We start from the raw sequence: 22,587 nt of genomic DNA on the forward strand, positions 1-22,587 counted from the left end.
CATTACTGAAATGCCCATCCCGAGCTTGTAGTAATAAAATCAGTCTCATGCTTGCCTCCACCCACACGTTTCAGATGATAGATGAACGGACAACTCGTTGTTAGAAAGTGCTCAAAAACATTTCAGCCTATAGGCGCTTGAGGGTGTAGACTTCAACAAAGCATCCAAGCATAATTTAGTCCTAGGATTATTTGGGTAACACTTAAAAAAAAAAAAGAACCTCATCAACTAAATTACTTCAAATGCTAACTTCAACACCAAAGGCATTAACTGAAAAGGGCTAAAACAAACAAACAAAAAAAACTGTTGTAAACTGCATCAACAAGTGGAGTCGGGTTAAAAGTTTAGGGGAACACAGTGGTGTTGAAGTGGCTCCATTTGATTGTAGCTTTCTACATCTCTTGCCTTGGGTCCTGCTGTAAAAGCCCATCGGCAGACTGAGTAATGGCTGTTTTGATGGACATTCAAGAAATAGTTGCCAGACACTCATCTACTATTTGCAGTGGCATTTTGTAGACCTTTCAAGGCTGTGGAGATATAAATGTGGAAATGCTCTGAGCTGCTCATCACCCATCTGTGTGCAGTATGTCTGAGCATGGAGCTGTATTAACTCGTGCTGATAGATTTGAAAAGCAGTTTGTGAGTGTGACTCCACTGAGAATCAGACAGCAGGCTGGAGGTTAAAGATCAGCTGAATATGTGCTTCTCTGCTCACATCTTCTGCTCGTGTGAATTGACTGATGCTGAATGATGATCTAAAAGTAGTCAAGTTCTCCCTTTGTGCGTGTGTGTCAGAGTCGCAACCCGACCTACTCATACCAAATGTCCAATTTTAAAACTGAAGGTAGAGGTACGGTGGAGTCATGATAAAACCTCTGTGGGTTGTACGTATGCAGCAAAGCTCCTGAAGCAAATAGGGGAATGATGCTCAGTAAATCCTAAATCCACACATGAATTATAGACAGTGTCGGGAAAATTAAGGTGGGGTAGAACACAACTGGAAATGTCCCTTTTTTTGTTTAGGGCAAGAGTGCTGTCTGGGCAGAGTGTGCAGGAGACATAACACAGGATGGCCAGTCATTACGAATGGGTGCAATTGGACATCGTACACAGAATTTCTATTACAAACCTGACGATCCCCCTGTCTGTGTTCTTACAACCACCTCTGTTGGTTTATGTAAAGGTCAGGGTTGCACTGTGTGTCTGAAAACAACTTTACATAGACTCACAGAGATTGAGGGAGAGAAGGTGAATACTGCAGAGGGGCTAAACACATGGCTCTCAATTAGAGATCAGATATTCGAATCTAGCTGGTCAATGTGTTTTCTCCGATATTTGCAACATTGGAATGATTACAAAATGAAGTTTACACCTGTTTTAATGCGTCACCCAATCGCAGTTTGCTCACTGTCTGTCACATAAAAAATGTATTTCAATAACTGCTAATTATTTTTCAATATTGGCAGCATCACAAATGCTGAATTGTGCGGAAATAAAGTTCTGAGACTTCTGAGACTCTATTCAACATTACTACATTAAGATTTAGTTTCCATTCTATAAAAAAATAAGTTTCTCATTTCCTTAAGGTATCTTCTTATACTGCCCCAACCATGCCTCCTCCAAATGACTCATTACTCCAGCCCATTTGGCCCATTATTTTCCACAGATGTTACATCCTTGTTCTGATTGGTTATTCCTCCCATCTCTGCTTGTCCCCAGCCCAATATTGGATGCTGTAGTCCTCCAGAGCAAGACTGTGGCCATCTGAGCTGCTCTGTGTTATTTTAGTCTTTGAGGATAATGGCAAGAGATCAATGTGATGGATGGTTTTTATGAGGGCAGAGTATTGATGGCTTGATGGCAGTGAGCTGAGGCTGTGGGAAGGGGAACATCAGTCTGAATACATTACCCCCACCCTCTCAACCCTCCCCCTTTTTCCTGATTCCTCCCCATTCCTGTTTTTTTCTTTTATTTATCACTCTGTATTTTTTTTCCCCCCTTTTCTCAACCCTCTCTTCTCCAGCTCAGCCAGCTGTAACTGGTCATTAACACAAACATTAAGAGCTCTATGAATCCATAGCTCCTCCATCTCCTTGCTACTGCCCATAAAACAGAGCAGCAATAATGACACACACAATAGCCACACTTGACAATCAGGGGCAGAGGACAAGTGTCTCCTATATTAATGGTAAAAGCAAAGCTATTAGAGGGGTGCCGGTGGTTACTTTAATTGGCTTACAAATAAGTGTTGAGTTAAAAGGCTCTCGGTATTTGACAGTTTTTCATCAGCAAAAAAAGTTTAAGTTCAGTTAGGTTGGTAATGATAAAATATGAATTAGGTGATGCAAAACTGTGTAAAATAAAACTAACTGGGAGTGAGCTCATTTTATAGAGGCACATAAACACGCTAGTAAGTGAAAATTGGCATGTGCATGCAAATACTCCGGATATAAAAACATCAGTGGACATTAACAGAATTAAACTCCATAAACAACTGCATGCGATGCCATCGCATGCAGAGCTTTTGGTCCATATTGACATTATAGCATCACACAGTTGCTGCAGAATTGTCAGCTGGACACCCATGATGCGACTTTCCTGTTGCACTACATCGCAAAGTTGTTCCATTGGATTGAGATCTGGTGACTCAAAGGCCATTTGAGTACAGCAAACTCATAGTCATGTTGAAAAAAACAAAAACGGACAGAGATGATTTGATGATTTTTTGCGACGTGATGCCTTTTCTCCCCAGAAGCAGGCACCAACATGGGTACACTGTGGTCATAAAGGCATGGGCAGGGCGAGCAAGTGAACTCACTTTGCTGCCAACACCAACACCAGCATGAACTATTGATACAGGGCAAAATGAATCAATGCTTTTATGTTGTTTACACCAAATTCTCAACCTACCGACGCAATGTTGCAGCACAAATCAAGACTCATCAGGCCAGGCAACATTTTTCCACTGACCAGTGTGAACTGGACAAAGGTAACTTCTGTTCTTAGGTGACAGGAGTGGCGCCTAGTGTGGTCTTCTTCTGCTCTCGATGTTCATTTGATTTATTTATTTTTATGTGCACGCTTAATTCTGATATGCATTTCTGTGACTAGAACAGGTGTTTAGATGTATGGCTCGATTCTATTCGAAAAAGTAAAATTTGTATTTATTGGTGGTCTGAGAAAGAGCCTCTGGCAAGAATACACAGATGCCACGAGGCAGATACATTTGGCTTAAATTATTTAAAAAGCACAGAAAGCATAGAAATACTGTAACAGTGGGGGCCGAGACACCATATTAACATGACTTTGTTCCTGAGTGTATGCGTCACATCTCTGAAAATAGTGGGAAAATTATCCTCCTAAGACCAGAACTCTTCCATGACATGCATTTTTAATTTCTCTTTGATATTTGGGCATATTGGGGCCCGATGAATGTAAAAACAAAGAATTACCAGTTGTTGTTTGTTTTTTTACCTTATTTTTGTTTTTAAGAAAAATGAGAGCCACATATGAGGATATTCGTTTAAAATTTTGATAGAACAGTAGCAGTATAATGTTCTCCTAAGTGGATATCAGGCCCATGTAGAGCAAAATTGATATAACCCAAAATGTGGTGTGATGTGGACGTCAGGTCCTAGGATAAGGTTAAAGAGATGCCAAATATTAGTTATATACCAGTTTTAATGCTCAAAATAATCAAATGTTTTGCCTCAAGCTTTGTGCAGCAAAACAACAGCTAGCAAATCAATATGTGGTTGCTAAACCATCAAATTATCAGCAGCACCTTTTCCAAGCACACATAAACACACAGGTATAACAAAGCACTGAAAAGAGCAAAGAGGGAACTGGGTCACAAAGTTTGATTTCGACTAACTAATGCACCTATTATTAGTTTTGGTTGTCTTTAAACAGCCGTGACACCGCATATCTACTGAGGAGGAGAAAGATATAGTTCATTATTATATGAGCCAATGAATTTCTGGACAGACTCTAGATGGGCATTATCGGAGACGCCTCAGGCTCCTCTCTGGCGTGAAAGATGGTGGTCATTTGGCTAGACAAGAGGCGGTGAGGACCCCCTCCTAGACTGGAGCAGACGGGTGCAGAGGAGCCTAGGGCTGGCTGTATTAATGAACAGGCAGCGCTGAAAGGGACAGGTTTCTGTAATGCTGATGAATGGTCATTACAGAGCAGAGACGGGAGAAGAGAGCACAAGGGGAAGAGAGGAGAGGGGGAGAAGAGTAGAGTGAAGTGGGCACACAGGGAGCAGCAGTGAAAAAAGGCTTTAATTTGCACCTCAGATTTCTGTAAACTCGTTTATCATGTCAGCAGTGCCACTGTTCCTCACGTGCCTTCCCACTCCATCCTCTACATGCCCTTACTAGACCCAACCATTTTTTTGTTTGTTGCCAGATGTTTCCACATATTCTTTGTGCCAAATGGTTTTATTACCTGCGCTGGTTTTCAAACAGCAAAATTCGACGGCTCACATTTATCAGCTCTATCTCGCCTTGCATCATTTTATGGACTTTTTTCCATCATTTGACTGGATGTTGCGGCTGTGTGTGAAGAGCCAATATCTTCTCCTCTCTATTAAGCTTGATTGAGCAGCTGGAGTTTTAAAGGTCATAAGAAGGAGGAAGCACAGGGAGATATATGCACATAAGAAACATGAACTGACTTGAGACCCACTCAGTCCACTATAGACCTCATTAACTTCTCGCCTTCAGCTGTTTGGATCATTGGTGTTGGGAACTTTGGAGAAATAAATCTTTGTGCCAAGCAGTTGCTTTAAATGGAAGCAAAAAGCATTGTATTATTATAAAGATTGAAATTGATCCAAGGAAAATAAAAAAATGAAAAAGTGTTTCAGATCATTTTCTCAAAATATTCCACAAAATATTCATTTGAATTCACTGGTGCTTTTATGTAACTCTTTTTTTTTTTGGTCTGTGAGCTCTGCTGCTGTATGCTAAAGAATAATACATTCCTCTTAAAAATACTGTAACTAATTCAAATATTGCACACTGAATATCAGTGGAATGCCACTAACAATTTTTGCAAGGCCAGCTTTTGCACAGCTGGACGGTTACTCAGATGATTTCAAAGCAAGCTTCTTCTATTTTTTTTTTCTGTGATTTCTCTGCCTGATTCTCAGTGAATCCAGCCAAATGTTAATGGCACGTTTTTAGCATGATTTGGTGCACTGAGTTAATTCCCCAAGGGGCTTCTGATGCTCATCCAAGACCCTTTCTGGGTCACACCTGCAAGAAATGGCCTGCAGTGAAATTCAGTTCAGTATGCACTCAAATGGCTTTCCATCCATCCTTGGCTCTCGTGAAGTCCCTGCCTGTCTGTCTAATTGTAATTCAGCAGTGCTTAATCTTGAATTTGTTACACACTATATTTTGTAACGTATCGACTCAATGCCCAGCGAAACTTGGCATCGACAGAAAACGGTATTGCATCCAAAATCATGCCTTGGTTTGCGCTTATGCAGTGGGAGTGCACATCCTACAGCTGTGAGCCTACTTGATAAACAAGACAATAAATTGTTGCTTTGCACTTGAGGAATTAAATTTTTTTTAAAGTAATACATTTGTGTGTCATCAGTGGATTAACAAGCCCCAATAAGCTGATGCATTTTTCTCAGTCCAGGAAGAGGACTCAAGTTAGTGCCTTAGGGAAATTACTGATATGTGTATGAATTCTCCGTGGCTCTGCCAATATTAGCATTCTCTATCAAAAAAGAGTGAGCACTGCAGCCTTATAGCAGATAATTACTTATCAGCCATGTGGACTTCTTTCTCTCTTCTCTGTCTTTCTATAGTGGGAGGAGGTGAGTGGCTATGACGAAAACCTCAACACCATCAGGACATACCAGGTGTGCAATGTCTTCGAACCAAGTCAAAACAACTGGCTCCTCACAACCTTCATTGATCGCCGCGGAGCACAGCGCATCTATGTGGAGATACGATTCACCGTGCGCGACTGCAGCTCCATCCCAAATGTCCCCGGTTCCTGCAAGGAGACGTTTAATCTCTACTATTATGAAAACGATGCTGTCATTGCCACTAAAGGCACAGTCTTCTGGATGGAGGCCCCCTACCTCAAAGTGGACACCATTGCTGCTGATGAAAGCTTCTCACAGGTGGACTTTGGCGGACGCCTGATGAAAGTTAACACAGAGGTGCGAAGCTTTGGTCCGCTGTCTAAAAATGGCTTCTACCTTGCCTTTCAGGACTATGGGGCCTGTATGTCTCTTCTGTCAGTCAGGGTATTTTATAAGAAGTGTCCAAGTGTGGTTCAGAACTTTGCAGTCTTTCCAGAGACCATGACAGGGGCTGAAAGCACTTCCCTGGTCATTGCTAGAGGGACCTGCATCGCAAACTCAGAGGAAGTAGATGTCCCTATAAAGCTCTACTGTAACGGAGATGGAGAGTGGATGGTTCCTATCGGTAGCTGCACTTGCAAAGCTGGGTTTGAACCTGACAATGGCAATGTCTGCCGAGGTAAGTGGATTGATCTTTTTCTGTAAAAAAAACACCATGGTTGCTATGAGAGTGTATTATCAGGACTTACTGGGCCCTACGTACATTTTTCTTTCTTTTTCATTATTCAATCTTTTAAAGAGATGGACTCCTCGGAATAGAACAGATCAATTCACCTTAGTCTATTGGCATTAATTTATTCTGTTTTGGTATCACATACAACAGGGCATCATGTTACCTTTGGTCACAGGTCTTCCACTCTAGTGTAATGGCTGAATTGATTGTGTTTCATGTTTTGCAGCTTATGATACACCATACTTTTTCCTTAATCACATCTACCTCCAGGGAACTAAAAAGATACATTAGCATTGAGTTGTAATCTGCTGTGAATGTCCATCCTACCTTTCAGATGACAAAAGGTTTAATTCTGCCTCAGTGCGATGTGCTGATGAATACATTCTGAGGAATAGATAATAGCTCATATCTAAAAGGAAGGTTGAATGGGCTTTTAGTTCAAGCTGTCACTTTCTGTTTTTGCGTGCCCTCTAATGCACCTTGTTTTTCTGACACGCACATATACAAACAGAAGATTTGCTCAAGGTGTCTGACGATAATGCGAGTGGCTTGAGGCTCTCGGTGTGGCAAAGTATTGGTTGGCCTGCCTCTCGGGGTTAGTTGGAAAGTGTGTGAAGCTCAGATAAGATTGATTTACCCACATCTGGTCTGATCAATAAACAGATATAAGTGCCACATATCTACAAAGCACACTGTGTGTGACTGTGTCTACTGTATCCTTCTCACATTGCACCATGTCCTGCGCAAAACCCACCTACACACTAACGCACATCATAACAAACACACAAAGTCCTTGCCAAAGATTGGATGACTTTCGAATGAAAATAACAGGGCAGAAGTTAAAAGGCTGTGCTTAGGTTGATGTAAACTCTTAATTTAGTTTCAAATTTTTACACCATTTCTCAATATTATAATTCTCTTTACAAATAAATTGTAATCTGTGTATTCAATGCTTTAAATGCATAAGATAGACTCTCTTGTTTATCTTGTAAATAATTAAAGTGATCGGCTGATCAGCGACTTTGATTTATCCGATATTCGCTTCTCTTAAGTAAGTACAATTATCAATAAATCAGGGGCTCAGTTTGCTAACAGATCATGCAAATTTAGAATAAAATCCAGTTAGGCCGAAAATCATGGTCAACAGTCTAATTAAAAGCTGATTCCTCTGATGTCCATCATGTACTGGACAAAATCACTTAAATCAAATGCTAAGACTGCCCATTGAGATTGGTACACGCAATATATTTAATGTTAAATTATTTCACTGAAAAAAAATGTCCTAAGTATGTTTTTTTTTGTCTTTCTTTTCTTAAACTTATGTGTTTGTGACACACAATACTTATGTATTGGTCTGCAATATAAAAACAAAAACACAACAAAATAATTATAATAAGTAAAATAAAAACAAACTACACATTGTCATCACCTTGAAGCCACGTGGCCTTGATAGAGTACTCGGTTACAATACTACAGTCAGACCGAGCCATTTGTGCTGAATATTCATAAGTCCACTGAACATGCTCCTGGTTGTACATTGACCTAACAACCCTTCTTTGTTACTGGACTGCGGGCTCCTGAACGTCTTGGTCTCAGAGTCTTATCGATAGGCGAGTAGCTCTCGTCACTGTCATAATTCTTGACATGAAGATTGGATCATTTCAAGCCTGTTAACAGACTTCATCTTGATGCTAGTTTTGCTTCATGTTTACATTAATTATTTGTTTATTCGTGTTAAATCCTGACTCACTAATCATGCTGTTGGCATGTGTGGCATGTGCATGAGCATGCCATGCACTTGTGTTCCTATGCAGTGCAGGAATTTTAATTCAAATGAACCAAATAACCTTGCCTGTCCTCTAGCGCTGACAGTCTCATAGTCTTTAATGGATGTAAACTTACACTGATCCTTGTCAGTCTTTTCTCCGTGTAGCGTAACTTTGCCTCTTTCCCCATTATTTACCTCAGGCTTCTGCACACTTGGTGCAGAATAACTGGAATGTTAGTATGAGGGTTATTGTGGCTTGTGTTAGTGGAAGTCACCACAAACACGCATGTTCATGTACAGACAATGGTCTCACTGTAGAAATTGCTCTACAAAGACCACTAATTCCTACAATCCTCCAGACTTCCTTCTCTAGTACATTTCCAGCTAAGATAATCATCTCATCTCTCTCTGATGGAAATGCACTACTTAGCAGCAGTGCAGGGACTTCGAAATTCTGGTCAATACTGATGTTTGAAATTTCATCCAGTGTTGAAGCCTGTTTTTGTTCTATTTGTGTTGTTTTTGTTTTCCTGCTTTGTTTCATAGTGCACTGCCTAAGCTCAATGTCTAAATGTATGCCTAGTATTGTTATGGAAGCTAGTGAATTCAGCCTATACTAAGAGGAAATTACTGGGGTCTGTAGCTTAACAAGAGTTGACAGTAGTATGAATCTGTGAGGCCTCGATCCCACAGGTCTCCAGACCAGTAGGTAACCCCTACAAAGAAAACCTCTTTGCCATTTTTTGGACACTCGTAAGTTTGCTGTGCTTGCCCGTATTTTGTGTGGAAGATACAATTTCTCTGTGAACACTCATTGCGGGAGGAGGTTTCATTACCGTTTCATTACCGTGTGGCAAGTGTTTGCAGATATATCAGCATATTCCATACAAAATACAGGCGCATGCAGTAATCTGCTAGTAAAGAGGTTTTAGGTGCAGCAAACTACTCACAAATCTTTGTGTAATATACATTTTTCCGTCTGAACCAGTGGTTACCAGATGATTGCCAATCGATCTCTAGGACTGTGAGACTGTGGCCTAAAATGTTGTGTTGGTTAACCATAGTCGTCAGCACAAACACTGACTTGACAAAAAAAAAAAAAAGGCCGGAGTAGAAATAGATGATCTAACCATTTCTAGCTCAAATAACTAGCTCACTCTCTGGAGTCTTGTGTGGAGTCAGTTCCCCTCTCATCTCCACTGAGAGTCCCCTCCAATAACAGCAATCTCAACCTTTTTATTTTTTGTGCAGTTTCTTTTCATGGACTTGCAATCCATTATTTAAACAGGGAAATCTAACCTTAAAGTGCTTGTGGAAGCTCAGTTCTATGGGCAACCAATCAATTGTGGGGTTGGTGCAATAACGCAGCCTCAGCGTTGGGTCAGAAGTAATTGCCCATTAGCGATGAAGGAACAGGAACAGGAACAAAAAGAATATAAGAGCATGTAGTTTCATGCTGGAATAATTCCCCTCATTGATACCAACAAAACAAAAAGGTATTGCTTAGAAAAAGGAACACAGTAGTACTGTGTACAGTCTGGTAAAGTGTGGAAAATTTTCAATTAGTGCCTTTATTATGTAGCTCTTGAGACACAAATTAATGTAATTTGCCTAATTCACCAGAACCTAAGAAGGTAAAAATTTGTTTCTGCTTATAGTGACATGAAAACGAAAGTGCATTTATTCTAGCTATGCATCTGTATATTACATATTATACCCACCATACCAAAACTTCTGTTAGGTGGATCATCGTTTTGAATAGTTGTCCTTTTACATGGAAAGCCAGTTTTTTGAATTGATAAATGATGGTTTTATTTCAAATTTTTTTGGAAGTTCTTTGTCGTGACAGCAGAAATAACGCTTGTTTCTTTTGCAGGTTTAATATGTGCGTTTCAGTGTTGTTTCAGGGCATGTGCGAGCTTCCCAGCACCTGATTGCACTTTCATTAATCTATATGTTTTAATTGTTGTCAGGTAGCGTGTTGTGTATGTGTTTGGTTGAGCAGAGAGACCATGTAGAGTTGTTGTGCTCTGTAACGATGATGCCAGCATGCCATCCTCATTACCAGCTCCCCAGCCACTACGCAAGCCATTTGGGTATCCCCCACTTTTCCTCTCCCTCTTTCTCTGTTCCTCGCTCTCTTCCCCTTAGCTTTGTAAGCAATCCGCTAAATATTTTATCACCTCCCTGTTAAATCGAGCGAGACACTCCAAATAAGACCCCGCTACCTCTACCAATACAAAGCTTGTCTCGGCTGTGTGTCCTGCTTAACTCAAGTATCCTAAACAGGCTTGTAGGATGGTTTCACTGACCCTTCTTAGAACTGGTGTCAAGGCCCACCTGAGGAGTAATTGATGGAATCACCTCGATCGTGCTGGCTTTGCGTCATGTGTTTTGTTTTGAGTCTGTCTAAGCATTGATCATTTTAATGTTCCGTATGTTTTTTTTTAATTTGAAGTAATTAAAACACCACAGAAACCTAATTATTCTGTTGTTTAAGCTCTTAAAAGTGGACGATGTGGCATAGTTGCAAATTATCCTCTATGAAAACCAATTCAAAACTTTCGAGTGCTTATTCTTAATTTTGGTGTTAAAACTTTATTTCCTGTGGGGAGCCAAATTTTCGTTGGGCTGACAAATGTCCTCTTCAGGTCTATAAGGCTAGCTATATTTTGTTTAATTTTGTAATTGGTTATTCTCAAAGTTTCGTCTGTTTTTACTCTTTACAGGCCATATGCAACACACATAGCTGTTGAGACTCTCCCCACCTGTGTGGATGTGGAGATTTGTGTGGGCTCAGGGAATCGCAAAAGGTCTGGAATTGAAGCATTGCTATTGCAGCTACTGATTGCTTTCAAATGGATGTGAACGGGCTATGAATGAAATGTGGGAAATGAGAATTTGACTGGTTAATTTCATTATCTGTGGTACTATATGAATTCCCAGAATTTTGCTCCATACTATCCATCCATCCCTCCATCCATCCTATATTCCAGTGCAGTGACCATAAGTATGTATTTATTTACTTTAGTATTTATTAGGGGTGCAACGATATTCGTATCGATATTGAACCGTTCGATACAGTGCTTTCGGTTCGGTACGCATATGTATCGAACAATACAACATTTGTAATTTATTTTATCAATTTTCCTTCTGACTATGCTGTCTGTGTTGAGCGCTCAGTGAATCTGCATTCGACTACTCCGCCTAGGCTTGACAGTGCAGCCTAGGCGGAGTAGTCGAATGCAGATTCACTGAGCGCTCAACACAGACAGCATAGTCAGAAGGAAGAGCGCAGGGCAAGCTAGCGAGACAGAAGTTAAGCTCTCCTTGTAACAGGCAAATTGAACCTCATTCAGATCTGGCGTTTGGAATTATTTTGGTTTTCATGTGACGTATGACCCTGAAGGTAAGCGAGTCATGGACTAAAGTAAAACAGTATGTTGGATGTGCCATGCAATGCTCAATTACATTGGTGTGAACTAGTGTGTTAGCGCAGTTAGCTCGTTAACGTGTTGGCCGTCTAGCCCCATGCACGGAGCGATCGGCGGTAGCTCGTTAACGGAGATTTGCCGTGTTGTGGCGTTAAGGTCATTTCAACGAGATTAACCTGAAAGCACTAGTGGGAACACAACGAATATGACTGCACATTTACGCAGACATCATCCTAGTGCAAAGACAAATACAACAAGCATGCTACTAACTTTAGCCGAGTCATTTAGACAGCTGTTAGCACATGATTCTCCTTATGCTGCTGAGAATATAGCCCAGAAGAAGCGGATAGTATAGCTTTTATTTTGGAAAGAGCCATTTCTCTGTAATAAACTCTCTTTTCCAAAGATGAGTGATTCCTCAATCAGATACAGGGCTTGCAATATCGCTAGCCCGACGTCCCGGAGCTAGCGATTTTTTCAGTCGGGCTACCAAAATCTATCTCTTCCCTGCCCGTCGGGCTACTGTAGGAAAAATATATGTCAATGCTTTTGCATTCTTTCAGAAATGTAGCTGGGTAATTATGTCATTGGCATTGGTGAGCCACTGTCAATATGTGACATATTGAAGTCGCGTTTGAATTTGCGCTTGTTTTTTTGCTTTCACTTTGCAATCGTGCGAACTGTGTATAGAGAGCGACAGCACTGATCTGTGAGTGATGATAATTTGTGCACCAATTCCTCTGACATCGTCTTATTAATCGTTAGCTTACTATGCAAACATGACAAGTGAAATCTCCCGCAGCAAGCTTAAACATGTGAGAGGTTGATCCCGCAGAGAATCGCTGAGCTTATGTGAGTGCATGTGTAAAAGCATTTCAGTTCTGCTGAGCCAAATAAGACAGGTCAGGGTGAAGAAGTGACAGCCAAAGAAAAGCTTACCACAAAACGGAGAAGTTATGACAAATCAGACTATAAGGCAAAAAGAAAGTGCAGCTTTATGGTTTCATGGACAAAAGAATTTCTGTGGCTGCAATATGATGAGCTAAATAACCAGGGCTGCACATAAGTGGTCCGCAGGTGCGCATTCGCTGTCAAAATAAAAAACACGCACAAGGGTTAGGGTTAAATTTAAAAACTGTACTTTTGAGTTAAAATATATATTTATAATTTTAATAAATGACAAATAAAAAATGCATGAACATTTTTTTTGTATCGAAAAAATATCGAACCGTGACACCAAAGTATCGAACCGAACCGAACCGTGAATTTTGTGTATCGTTGCACCCCTAGTATTTATGTCATTCCTCACCCGAGCAGTCCTATAGGCTGGCACGCCAATATGAGTTCTCTCATATTTTCTCTCACTGTTAGGCTCCAGCAGGCTTTTGACATGCTGCCACATTAATATTACAAATATTCAAATAACTTTATTTAACATTCAGCAGGCTGACAGTGGCAGCAGGAGATTCACAGCCCATTGAGCAAGAGCGCTTCCCTGGGCTAAGTGCCGATTCATCATGGCTGCCTTACTCCTGTCTAATGGCTGCCATCATGGGGCATGAGCACACACACTAAGAAAAACATATTACTTCTACCACGTGTGCATTTTTAAAAATGTTAAATGTAGTGAGGTGGGCACATTTATCACATTATTAACCTTAGCCTAAAAGCTTATAAATCCCCATATATCCCAATAGGGTTCATTGTCACGGACATCAATTAGCAGGCTTATTTCTCTCTAGAGAATAAAGAGCTCTTGCTCAGAGTCTAGCAGTAGAAACACATTCATAAACTGAATCCATCCGACCAGTATTTTAATCTTAAAGTTCGGTTTCGCAGGCTATGCACTAGGTTTTTTACGTTTTTCTGCTCCGGTAAGTTTTTTTTATTACTTCTTTGTATGGCTTATCTGAGTGTAAAAGATCTGACAGACAAACCCGCAAAGACCTGGTAACCTATTAGAGCCCATTCCATCCCATTTGGCCGTGTCTGCTCCTGTTCCACAGAGTTTACTTCATTTGCAGAGAACCATCCATGTGTACTGAACAACACACACACACACACACACACACAGCATTTACTAAGTCACCTTGAAGCCCAATTAAGTAAGCATCTGACTCTTCCTGTTCCTATTAGTCTTATTGCAGAGAGGGCCGGGGTGGTGTGAGGAAAATGGAGTGGGAGGAAGAGACAGAGAAAAGCTTTAAGAAAGAGAAGAGAGTGAAAGACATCTTGTTTCCATGGCTCTCAATAAGCTGAATGGCAAAGAGCACTGGTGAAAGAGCATGACCCAGACAAAGGCCTTTTGAATCTAAGGGCCAAACAGAGTGTTTATAATGACCCGAAGCACAGATGCGCAGCTCTCACTGCAACAACAGACCCGGTCTCTAATGATGCGAGGGGAATCCAAAGATTTTGTTCACACATAATTGAAATAGCCACCACAACCAGAGCTGTTCTTGTGGAGGGACACAAACTCCTCCCCCTCCTCCTTATTATTAGTTTTTGCTCCCCTTTCAGCTGTTTTCCTCTCTGTATCTGTCTCTAGTCTGGCTTTCTAACCTTCAGTCACTTTTGGGTTATGGATTTGGCCACTGGGCTTATACTGGGGTTGCTGCTGCCATCTCTCACTTGGTCGTTCTCCCAGATGTGGAACGGGGAACTTATTAGGCGGGCCTGCCTTTGACCCAGGACCCCTTCTAATCTACTTCGCCAAATTCTCATTCAGTTCTCATCGTCTACTTCACAGTCAGCCCTCATACGTACATGTCTCCTCTCCTGCGCTCCACTCAGTGATTGACACCGGGAGCCGAGGCCAACCAGTGGCACAAGGACACAGGAAGACAAAGAACCCCCAGCATTTATCTGATGGCTGGGGCCCTGCCTAATTTGCCTATGTCACCCCCATGACAAAACACAAAAAGCTTTTGCTTTGAAGGGCTTTACTTCACCTTCTCACCGAAACCATGAACCCCATCAATCAAATCTACCACAATTTCCTTTTTTTAATGAATGCACATTTAGGAATTCAATGAAAAACAAAAATATCGCATTTCTATAAGTTTGTATTTCAGTGTCTGTGTTGTCTTCACAAGATACCCAAATGTTAAATGCCAAGAGACACTTCAGCTTGCACGGCATGTGGGAAACTGTATTCCCCCTCATTTTTGTTTTCTTCTTCCACGCCTCATCCCTCTGGAATATGCTCCAGCACACAGTAAAGAGGCGACACGTTGAGCCTCTTCGCAGAGTACTACCTGCTTTGGAAAGCAGAAACACCAACCCCTCCCCCTTCCATCGTACCTTATTCTCCTTCTAACCTAATCAGTGTCCATCAATATTCACTGTCCTGCTAATAAAACTGTTTGTTTGTCTGTGTGGTGTGATGGCAGAAGGACACATTTCAATTCCAGGAAATTGTCTCATCGCTTGCTGGAGGCTATCAGCTGCTCATTGATAGATGTGGATTAGTCAAATTTATGTTGTGGAACTTGTGGACTGACAATCTAATTAGAATTGAATTGCAATTATGGCGGGGCCGATATAGCTCTGTTCGTCCCACCTTCAATGACAACTCGACCACAAAACAACGAGTAATGTCAGGCTGGAAAACATTTTCCGTTTTTCAAGTATGTGAAGTGTACTTAAAAAATTAGCATGTTCTCTAGGGCTGCACAGGGGTGCAGTAGTTAGCTCTGTCGCCTCACAGCAAGAAGGTCTTGGAGTGAAATCCACTGGCTGGTGCTTGTCTTTGTGGCATTTGCATATTGTCCCTGTGCCTGGGTGGGTTCTCTCCAGGTGCTCCGGCTTCCTACAGCAGACCAAAGACATGTGTGCTAGGTTAATTACACATGTTCGGTTCTAAATTGGCTGTAGGTGTGAATGGTTGTTTGCCTCCCTGTGTTGGCTGTGGATGGGCTGGCAAGATGTCTGGGATACCCCACGTAGGCAGCTGGGGTAGACTTTGTGTCATGGCTCGCAAACTATTCAGTCTCTTTTGTGTGATGCCTGTACACACATTGAGAACCCACACATGTACACGATTACTAACACTACCACCTCAAGCTGACCTCTGCGTGTCTAATTTCCTAACCTAATCATATTCGCCTTACTTCCTGCACACTTGAAGCAAACAACATTGCATATATACACTGTAAACGCTCCTATGTTTAATCTTTAATTAAACATATGCAAAGAATTATGTCTGTGTAATTTATGTTATGACACCCTGCATTATCCTAAAGTAATTCAGCTCCCCAGGTCGTAACTGAGCAGGCTGTATCAAACACAACCTCACAATGTGCAATTATACATCAATTAGACAACTCCTATAATCTGTATTGCTCTATATCATTGTGTGGATGTAATTACATGTTTTCCTTGACAGTTAAGTCAGCCTGTATTTTACAGGTTTAAGGCTTGTGGTTCTGCTACAAGAAAGGTATATTTTCAGACTGACAAATACAAAGAACACACAAAGCTCAGGCTATTTAATAACTTCTAAGACAGCCTTTTTTTATAACAACAACCAATTACACAACTATTATACTTTAGCTGTGAGTGAGTCTGTGTCAACAGGTCTGGTGCTACATACAAGTGATACAGTATATCAGAATTGATCTCTCCTCATACAGTTAACCTTTGCACATTGTTGTGCAGTTTGTGTAGTTTTAGTGGTGTACCTCTCACTTTTAGTTGTAACTTTTGACTAATATACAGTATCAGGAAATATGTTTTAATAAAGTAGCTGTATTATTAGGAAGATCAATCAATGTACTCAGGGATAGCTTTACCACTTACCCTCTATCCCCATTTTATGATGTCTATGTGCAGTACTTACAAAATAGAAAGAGCCTGAAAGAACTGAGATGTTATCTCAGTGCTGGGCCAGCATTACTATAGTGCTAGTCCAGGCTGCACAGTGGTATTCTCAAAGAGAATGATATCTGATTAGTCCAGCTATAGCTGACAAACAAATGGATTTGCTGTGTCTAGAATGTTCTCTAGGGGTGCTACATGGGCTGAGATACAAAGACACTGCTTTTGTGATGGGGCCAGCGCGAGGCATAATAAGACCCTTTGGGGAATGAACCAAACACGGAGTGAAAGGGACACAAAAGCACACATGCTCGTACACTCAGTCAATTTCACAATGACTCTTCCTCTATCTCTCTTCCCTCTTTTTCCCTCTACACCTCTTTCTCTCTTGCGTTCCTATAAACTGACCTTTATATTATGGGCTACCGTAGTTGGACTGTCATTATGTGTTTTGGCTTTGTAGGCCTGTTGAGTTTCTTAACTCTCACATAAATTATTGTGTTGGCCAGGTTTCGTGTTGGCCTCCCACAAACAGGACACACAACAAGTATTATTTGTGGATGTACATTCATTTATTTGTGCACGCACATACTATATAAGTATGGCTGTGAGGGCTTTACACCCACTGATTCTTATTCACTCCCTTCCTTGTTTTCTCTCTGTATCTCATCTTTTCTGCCTCTTTAATTCCCCATTTACCACTGTCCTGCTTCTCACTGCTAAGAGAGCAGTCATAGAAGGAGGGTGACAATAGAGGTATTAACCAAATGCATTCTGAGCTGGCCTGACTTGTGCAGTCAGTGTGAGGCTTTTACACCCCTAATGCCATGTGAATAGGGCTGCTGCTCCCCAAGAAATTCCTTTATGAGGACTCAGACCGAGGGGCCTTTTTCCTAGCTTTCGTGACCTGGGTCCACAGAGGCTGTGCAGTCCCTTCTTTTTTCTCAACACGCAGTTCTTCATTTTCATAAGCACTTAATCTGGATTGGAAGCCTCTCCATTGTGGAAATGGTTTGAGAAGGGGACATCAGCCAGACAAAAGTACTTGTCTTTGGCGAAGGGTGAAGGCTCTTCTTGGCCCTTTTCCGCCCATTCCATTCTCTCATATAGAAAGTCAAAGCCCCCTGTGGAATATAGATGTGGCAAAGAGGTATGTGAATGCAGACTTCGGGGGGAAAAAGACCTACCCTGCAAAAAGAAAAAGAAAAAAAGATATATCCACTTTTCGCACTATATTTATCATTTGATCCAAGCCAGAAGAGATCCTGTGATGCTGGCTGATAGTAAAGTTTGAGTTTGATTCCTCTAGGTTACAGTGCATAAGACTTTGGAGCTGGAATGTGTAACAAACTCAGACTGAAGCTTTGAAGTGTAATACTGTTGCCCTGGGCTTCTTAGCTCCAGGGTGGAATGAGATTACACCCTTGATCTGTGTTAGCGCCCTCTGATCTGAAGGATTGCAACACAAAGGTGTGTGCATGTGTGTGCGTGTTTAAATTTGCAGACATATGTGCATTTTCTATGTGCTTGACTATGTCTCATTATATGTGTGTTATAGAAAATATATTAATTTGTACGTAAATTAAATTATTTGCCTACGTTTGTGTATATGTACGTGTTTGAAACACCAGTAGATGGTGTGGATACATGGTCAAACCTATCCTCCCCCAACAAATGACTTGTTAACTAATTGCTAATGTTGCTGACCTGATCTTACTGCTTTGTAGGTGAATCTCTCAGGATGCTAAGCCTATTCTTTCTCCCCCCTTTCTCTATGACTCTGTCTCTCTCCCTCTGTTTCTCTCTCCTTGCTCACTGCCCCGGAACACCTTAATCCAGTGTGAAAGCAATTGGCTCTCTCAGATCTAATCAATAGAGGGCCAGGGCAGCGAGCCAGGGGGAACATCTCTGGCCCCTGCTCAGCTACAATCAATTTAGAACCATCGATTCAGTGATTGAAATACAAAGAGGAGACGCGTTGGACCGTACAGGTGCTTTAGTGTTTGGGTGTGCCAACATGTTATATATCTCCTTGGTGAGCATTTCTCTGTATATGTGTGTGTGTGTGTGTGTGTGTGTGTGTATGTATGTGAATATGTGTGCGTATGGATTGTATGATTTGTTTTTGAGCCATCTGTAGTAAAGTGGGAATGGCATTTAATCTAGCACCTGTGAGACAGGACTCAGGGGGAAAAAAAATCATTCCTAATCCAATATGTCCTGTTCAGGAAAGGTGTGCTTTATGTGTGTCTTTGTGTGCGTTCATGTGCGTGTGTGCATTGCATGCATTTCCTGTTCTTCTATGTTTCATTTTTTTATTGATTGATTTATTTCTTTCTATGTGACCTTAACCAAACAAGTGGTACTTTCCAAAAGAAAGAAAAAAGGCAAGAAAAACTATAATACATAAAAATAAACTAGAGAAATATGAGCTCAACTATATTTTTTAAAATACAAACCCATCTTTTGTGTGTACTCAAGGTTTTTTGCCAAGTAACTTGATGGCCCAGTCCCTATTTTTGATGTTCATATCTGAGTATATCCATTCAGTATTTGGATGTTCCTTGGAATATTTGTATGCAACAGGTACTGTATGCATGCTTTGTCTCTGCAACAATGCGTGTCTTAACTGTTATCATGCGATAACATTCCTGAAGTTTTCAGATACGTGTATGACACTCATTGCGTGCGTATGTGTCTACCCATGTGTATGTCAGTGCATATTCTATTTATTTGGTCCTGTTTATTCAGCATTGCACTGTCATGCTTGTACCCCTTTGTGTGTCTATGCATTTGTGCAGTTTGTTGTTATTATTTTACAGAGCTGTAGGGCAAATTGTATGTTATGATACTGTATATTGACTTGAGTTTAATGTAAGCTCCAGTTGTTATGAAACTGAGCACGCAAGATCAGTTACAGTTTAGCAATGGTAGCCTTGCATTACTAAATTACGCTTTCAATACTTGCTTTACAATTGCTGATTTTACAGAAATTGTGCCACAATATTATGTCTGCTTGTGTCATTATTTTTTTAAAGACAGTACTGCTGTGTTTTTTACAGTATGTTAACCTAATTAGGCAGTAGCATGAATACAAGAAGATGTGACTGTGGCAGAACAGAAATTGATAAGCTTTGGAAATGTACCTAATCCAACCTTACCTACTTTAAATGACCAAGTTTAAAATCTCTTTTGTTTAAGCAGGCACAAAAGTGCACTGGATGTTGTTCGACCTTTGCTTCATGTTAACTTTTTTCTGTCATTTATATGGATAATCTAGTTTCCCAATTGGTTATGTTGTGTTACTCCTTGATTTTCACTTGGACAGTGTGTTGGTATGTATCTCACCACAATGTCAAGAAGTCAAATGAAGACTGGCAATTTCCAATTTGAAGTGCACACGGTCTGTGTGTGTGTTTTTTTCCTGACTTAATGATGTCTGTTGCCGATATTGTTCATTACCTCAGAACAGCCCAGCAAATCCCCTTTCTTGATAAAGCTGATAGATTTCTTGAAAGTTAAATTTGCTTTCATCTTGATGTGTTTAGCCCCTAACTACTTTACTGACAAATAAAGGTGGATGAGAGGAGAATGTTAGCCAAGCTAATGTCCATTATGAACAACACCCGACACTGGCCCTGAGCAGCTCGTGCAGTAGTTGACTGTTACAGCAACTGTGCAGGATGGACTGCAATCATCACCCAGTAGCAGTCAGACTCTTATAATCCACACATAGGATAAATACCTGGTAAAAAAAAAATAAAATACACGTGTATATTTTCTAATTTCCACTAAACGTTTATTTCTGCATATTTTTAGCATTTTTTTCTACCTTTTGAAAAAAATGTATTGTTTTCTAATATTTCTATAATTCACATCATCTTTCTGCCCTTATGCTGCTTCAAAAAGTGAAAAAGTGAATATCTTTCTAAAAGACTTAATAATAGAACGTCCCTCCGTCCTCCTCCGCTTATCCATTTCAGAGTTTATGGGGGCTGGAGCTTATCCCAGCTACCATATGGATTAATATACAGAATACGCAGGTTGATATTTAAAACCTCAATACCAAATATTACAGCCAATATTTGATAAAAACACATAAATGAAATGTAAATATAAATGAAAAATGTATTTGTGTTTCAGTATCTGTTCTGAAGGCTATTTGAAGTCCAATATCTTAGCGCTCCATGAGCACCAGCCTATGATGCAATTTTTATTCTTTATCTCCATCAAGCGAACAATGCACAGTTGCATCCGTCCAGGCACCATATGGATGTACTCACTTTAAGCACAAAAGCACATTCCACCCAGCTAACACATGTGTGCCCCGTTTATAGCTCTGGGCTTATTGACCAAGTCTGTCTGATAAAGGTCAGAACTGTCCGCATTTTGACGGGTGGTGTGGGGGTGTCAGTTACCTATAACACCCAACATTTCTGTGTGTTAGTGTGTGTTTGTTTCTGCAGAAGGCGATACTGATAAGGTTGTGAAGAGGTCAGGCAGATGTAAATATGGCATGAATATAGATGAGCTCTGGGTCCGGTTACCTTTTGAGAGTTTCACAGCTGCAGGTGCACTCTGTGCCAGGAAATGGGGTCGGCTTCTTGTCATGCAAAATGATATTTGCTAAACATAACCATTTGTTTTTTTTGGTTTTTTTTTAACATTCTGTGAAAAAAGAAAAATTTTATGCATGTCATTCGTCTGTTGAGTCACAGTCACGCATGGACCTGATTGTTGCTGGACTGTGTCGTGCAGAACATGTAGCTTAGTTAATTTAAAAAGTATTTGTCATGCAACCTTTTTTTTATTATTTCCTGGTGCCTCTTTGTCAGTTTTAGCAGTAATAGCTTAGCTGTCACTTAGCATTCAATGAGAAGTGGCTGCTTCACACAGCGCACATATTGTGGGACTCTGCCGCCACCAGCTTGAGTGACAAGATGTACTCCTGAGTGCTTTCTCACTTTATTTAGCTCACACCTCCCCTTTCCGCTTTCTCTCCCTTTCTCACACCCTTATATGCTGCGCTTGGGTCGGTTTTGCTTACCTACGCTTCACACATAATTTGTGCTTTTTTTCTTATGGTGCAAAACATTTTGTCATTTCTTCCTATTACGCATAAAAGCAGCGAGGGCAGTGCGCAGCGGATGGAGGGATAGCTGGAGGAACATCTTACTAGTGAATGTAGAATTAATATAGCTATTTTTATAATAGTTGATGTCATCACAATCCAAGGCTTCAGAGCTCCTGTGTAGTTCACACCACCTCTCCCTTCTCATTTTCGCCACTCTCACCTGTCCATCTCTTGTCTTGTTAGTTATGTCTGGAGCCTAAGGGCTGGCTCTAAATTTTCTATTAGATTTTAAAAAGCCAGACTCCTTTTCTTTCTCGTTATCCAACTGACTCGTAGCCTGCTACCGTCTGATAGCATATTTGCCGTGTATGAAAATGTCAGCGTCACCATGAGCTGGTGCAGATGCTCGGTGCTGGTCAGACACATGTCACTGCTCTTTTATGTGGCGATGCTGTTGTGAACAGGAGAGCCTCTTCCTGAGATCATCAAAGGGACGAGCATAGCTGTGTTCAGCTGAGTGTGTCTGCCATGGCTGCTTGTCTTTGCCAGAAAATTTTGGTGTAAACATTGTGTTATGTACGCTCAATTAGGAATCAAATTAGAGAATGGTAAACAGTGAAGGGACCTTTGTTTTTCAGTTGTTTTATCACTCTACTCCACTTGTATGTTCATAATTGCTAATCCCTCTTGCCAGGCCTCTACACTCATTAGCGTGCCCCCTCAACCCCACCCTAAGATTACAGGCTGGGTATTTGAGAATAGATGAGTGTTTAAAGCTGACTTTTAGCCTTGCTACAACAGTTTTTTTAACATTTGAACCAATCGGGAGCTAATGTGTGTTTAAGATCAACAGTCTCCACTAGATAGTGACACTAGATAGATAGCAGGACTTTGATAGTGGTAATGTAAGAAAGAATGTTTTCTGCT

General features: G+C 40.8%; 1 protein-coding gene across 4 annotated transcripts in view; it reads left to right on the plus strand.

Moving 5' to 3' along the window:
• Nucleotides 1–22,587, plus strand: part of ephb1 (EPH receptor B1) — a 168,408-nt gene that overhangs the window by 70,079 nt on the left and 75,742 nt on the right. For all 4 annotated transcript variants that reach the window (XR_015125997.1, XR_015125999.1, XR_015125998.1 and 1 more), the window contains exon 3: nt 5,831–6,512. Coding sequence is in view for 1 of the 4 variants with exons in the window: in XM_086271449.1 (XP_086127575.1) it covers nt 5,831–6,512 (682 nt within the window). In the remaining 3 variants the exon portion in view is untranslated. The remainder of the gene's footprint in view (nt 1–5,830; nt 6,513–22,587) is intronic.

Source organism: Aulonocara sp. 'chitande type north' Nkhata Bay, linkage group LG18, assembly GCF_057382095.1.
Source record: "Aulonocara sp. 'chitande type north' Nkhata Bay isolate Kocher_YH1m ecotype deep benthic linkage group LG18, A_spYH_male_GT1.1, whole genome shotgun sequence".
Taxonomy (NCBI): domain Eukaryota; kingdom Metazoa; phylum Chordata; class Actinopteri; order Cichliformes; family Cichlidae; genus Aulonocara; species Aulonocara sp. 'chitande type north' Nkhata Bay.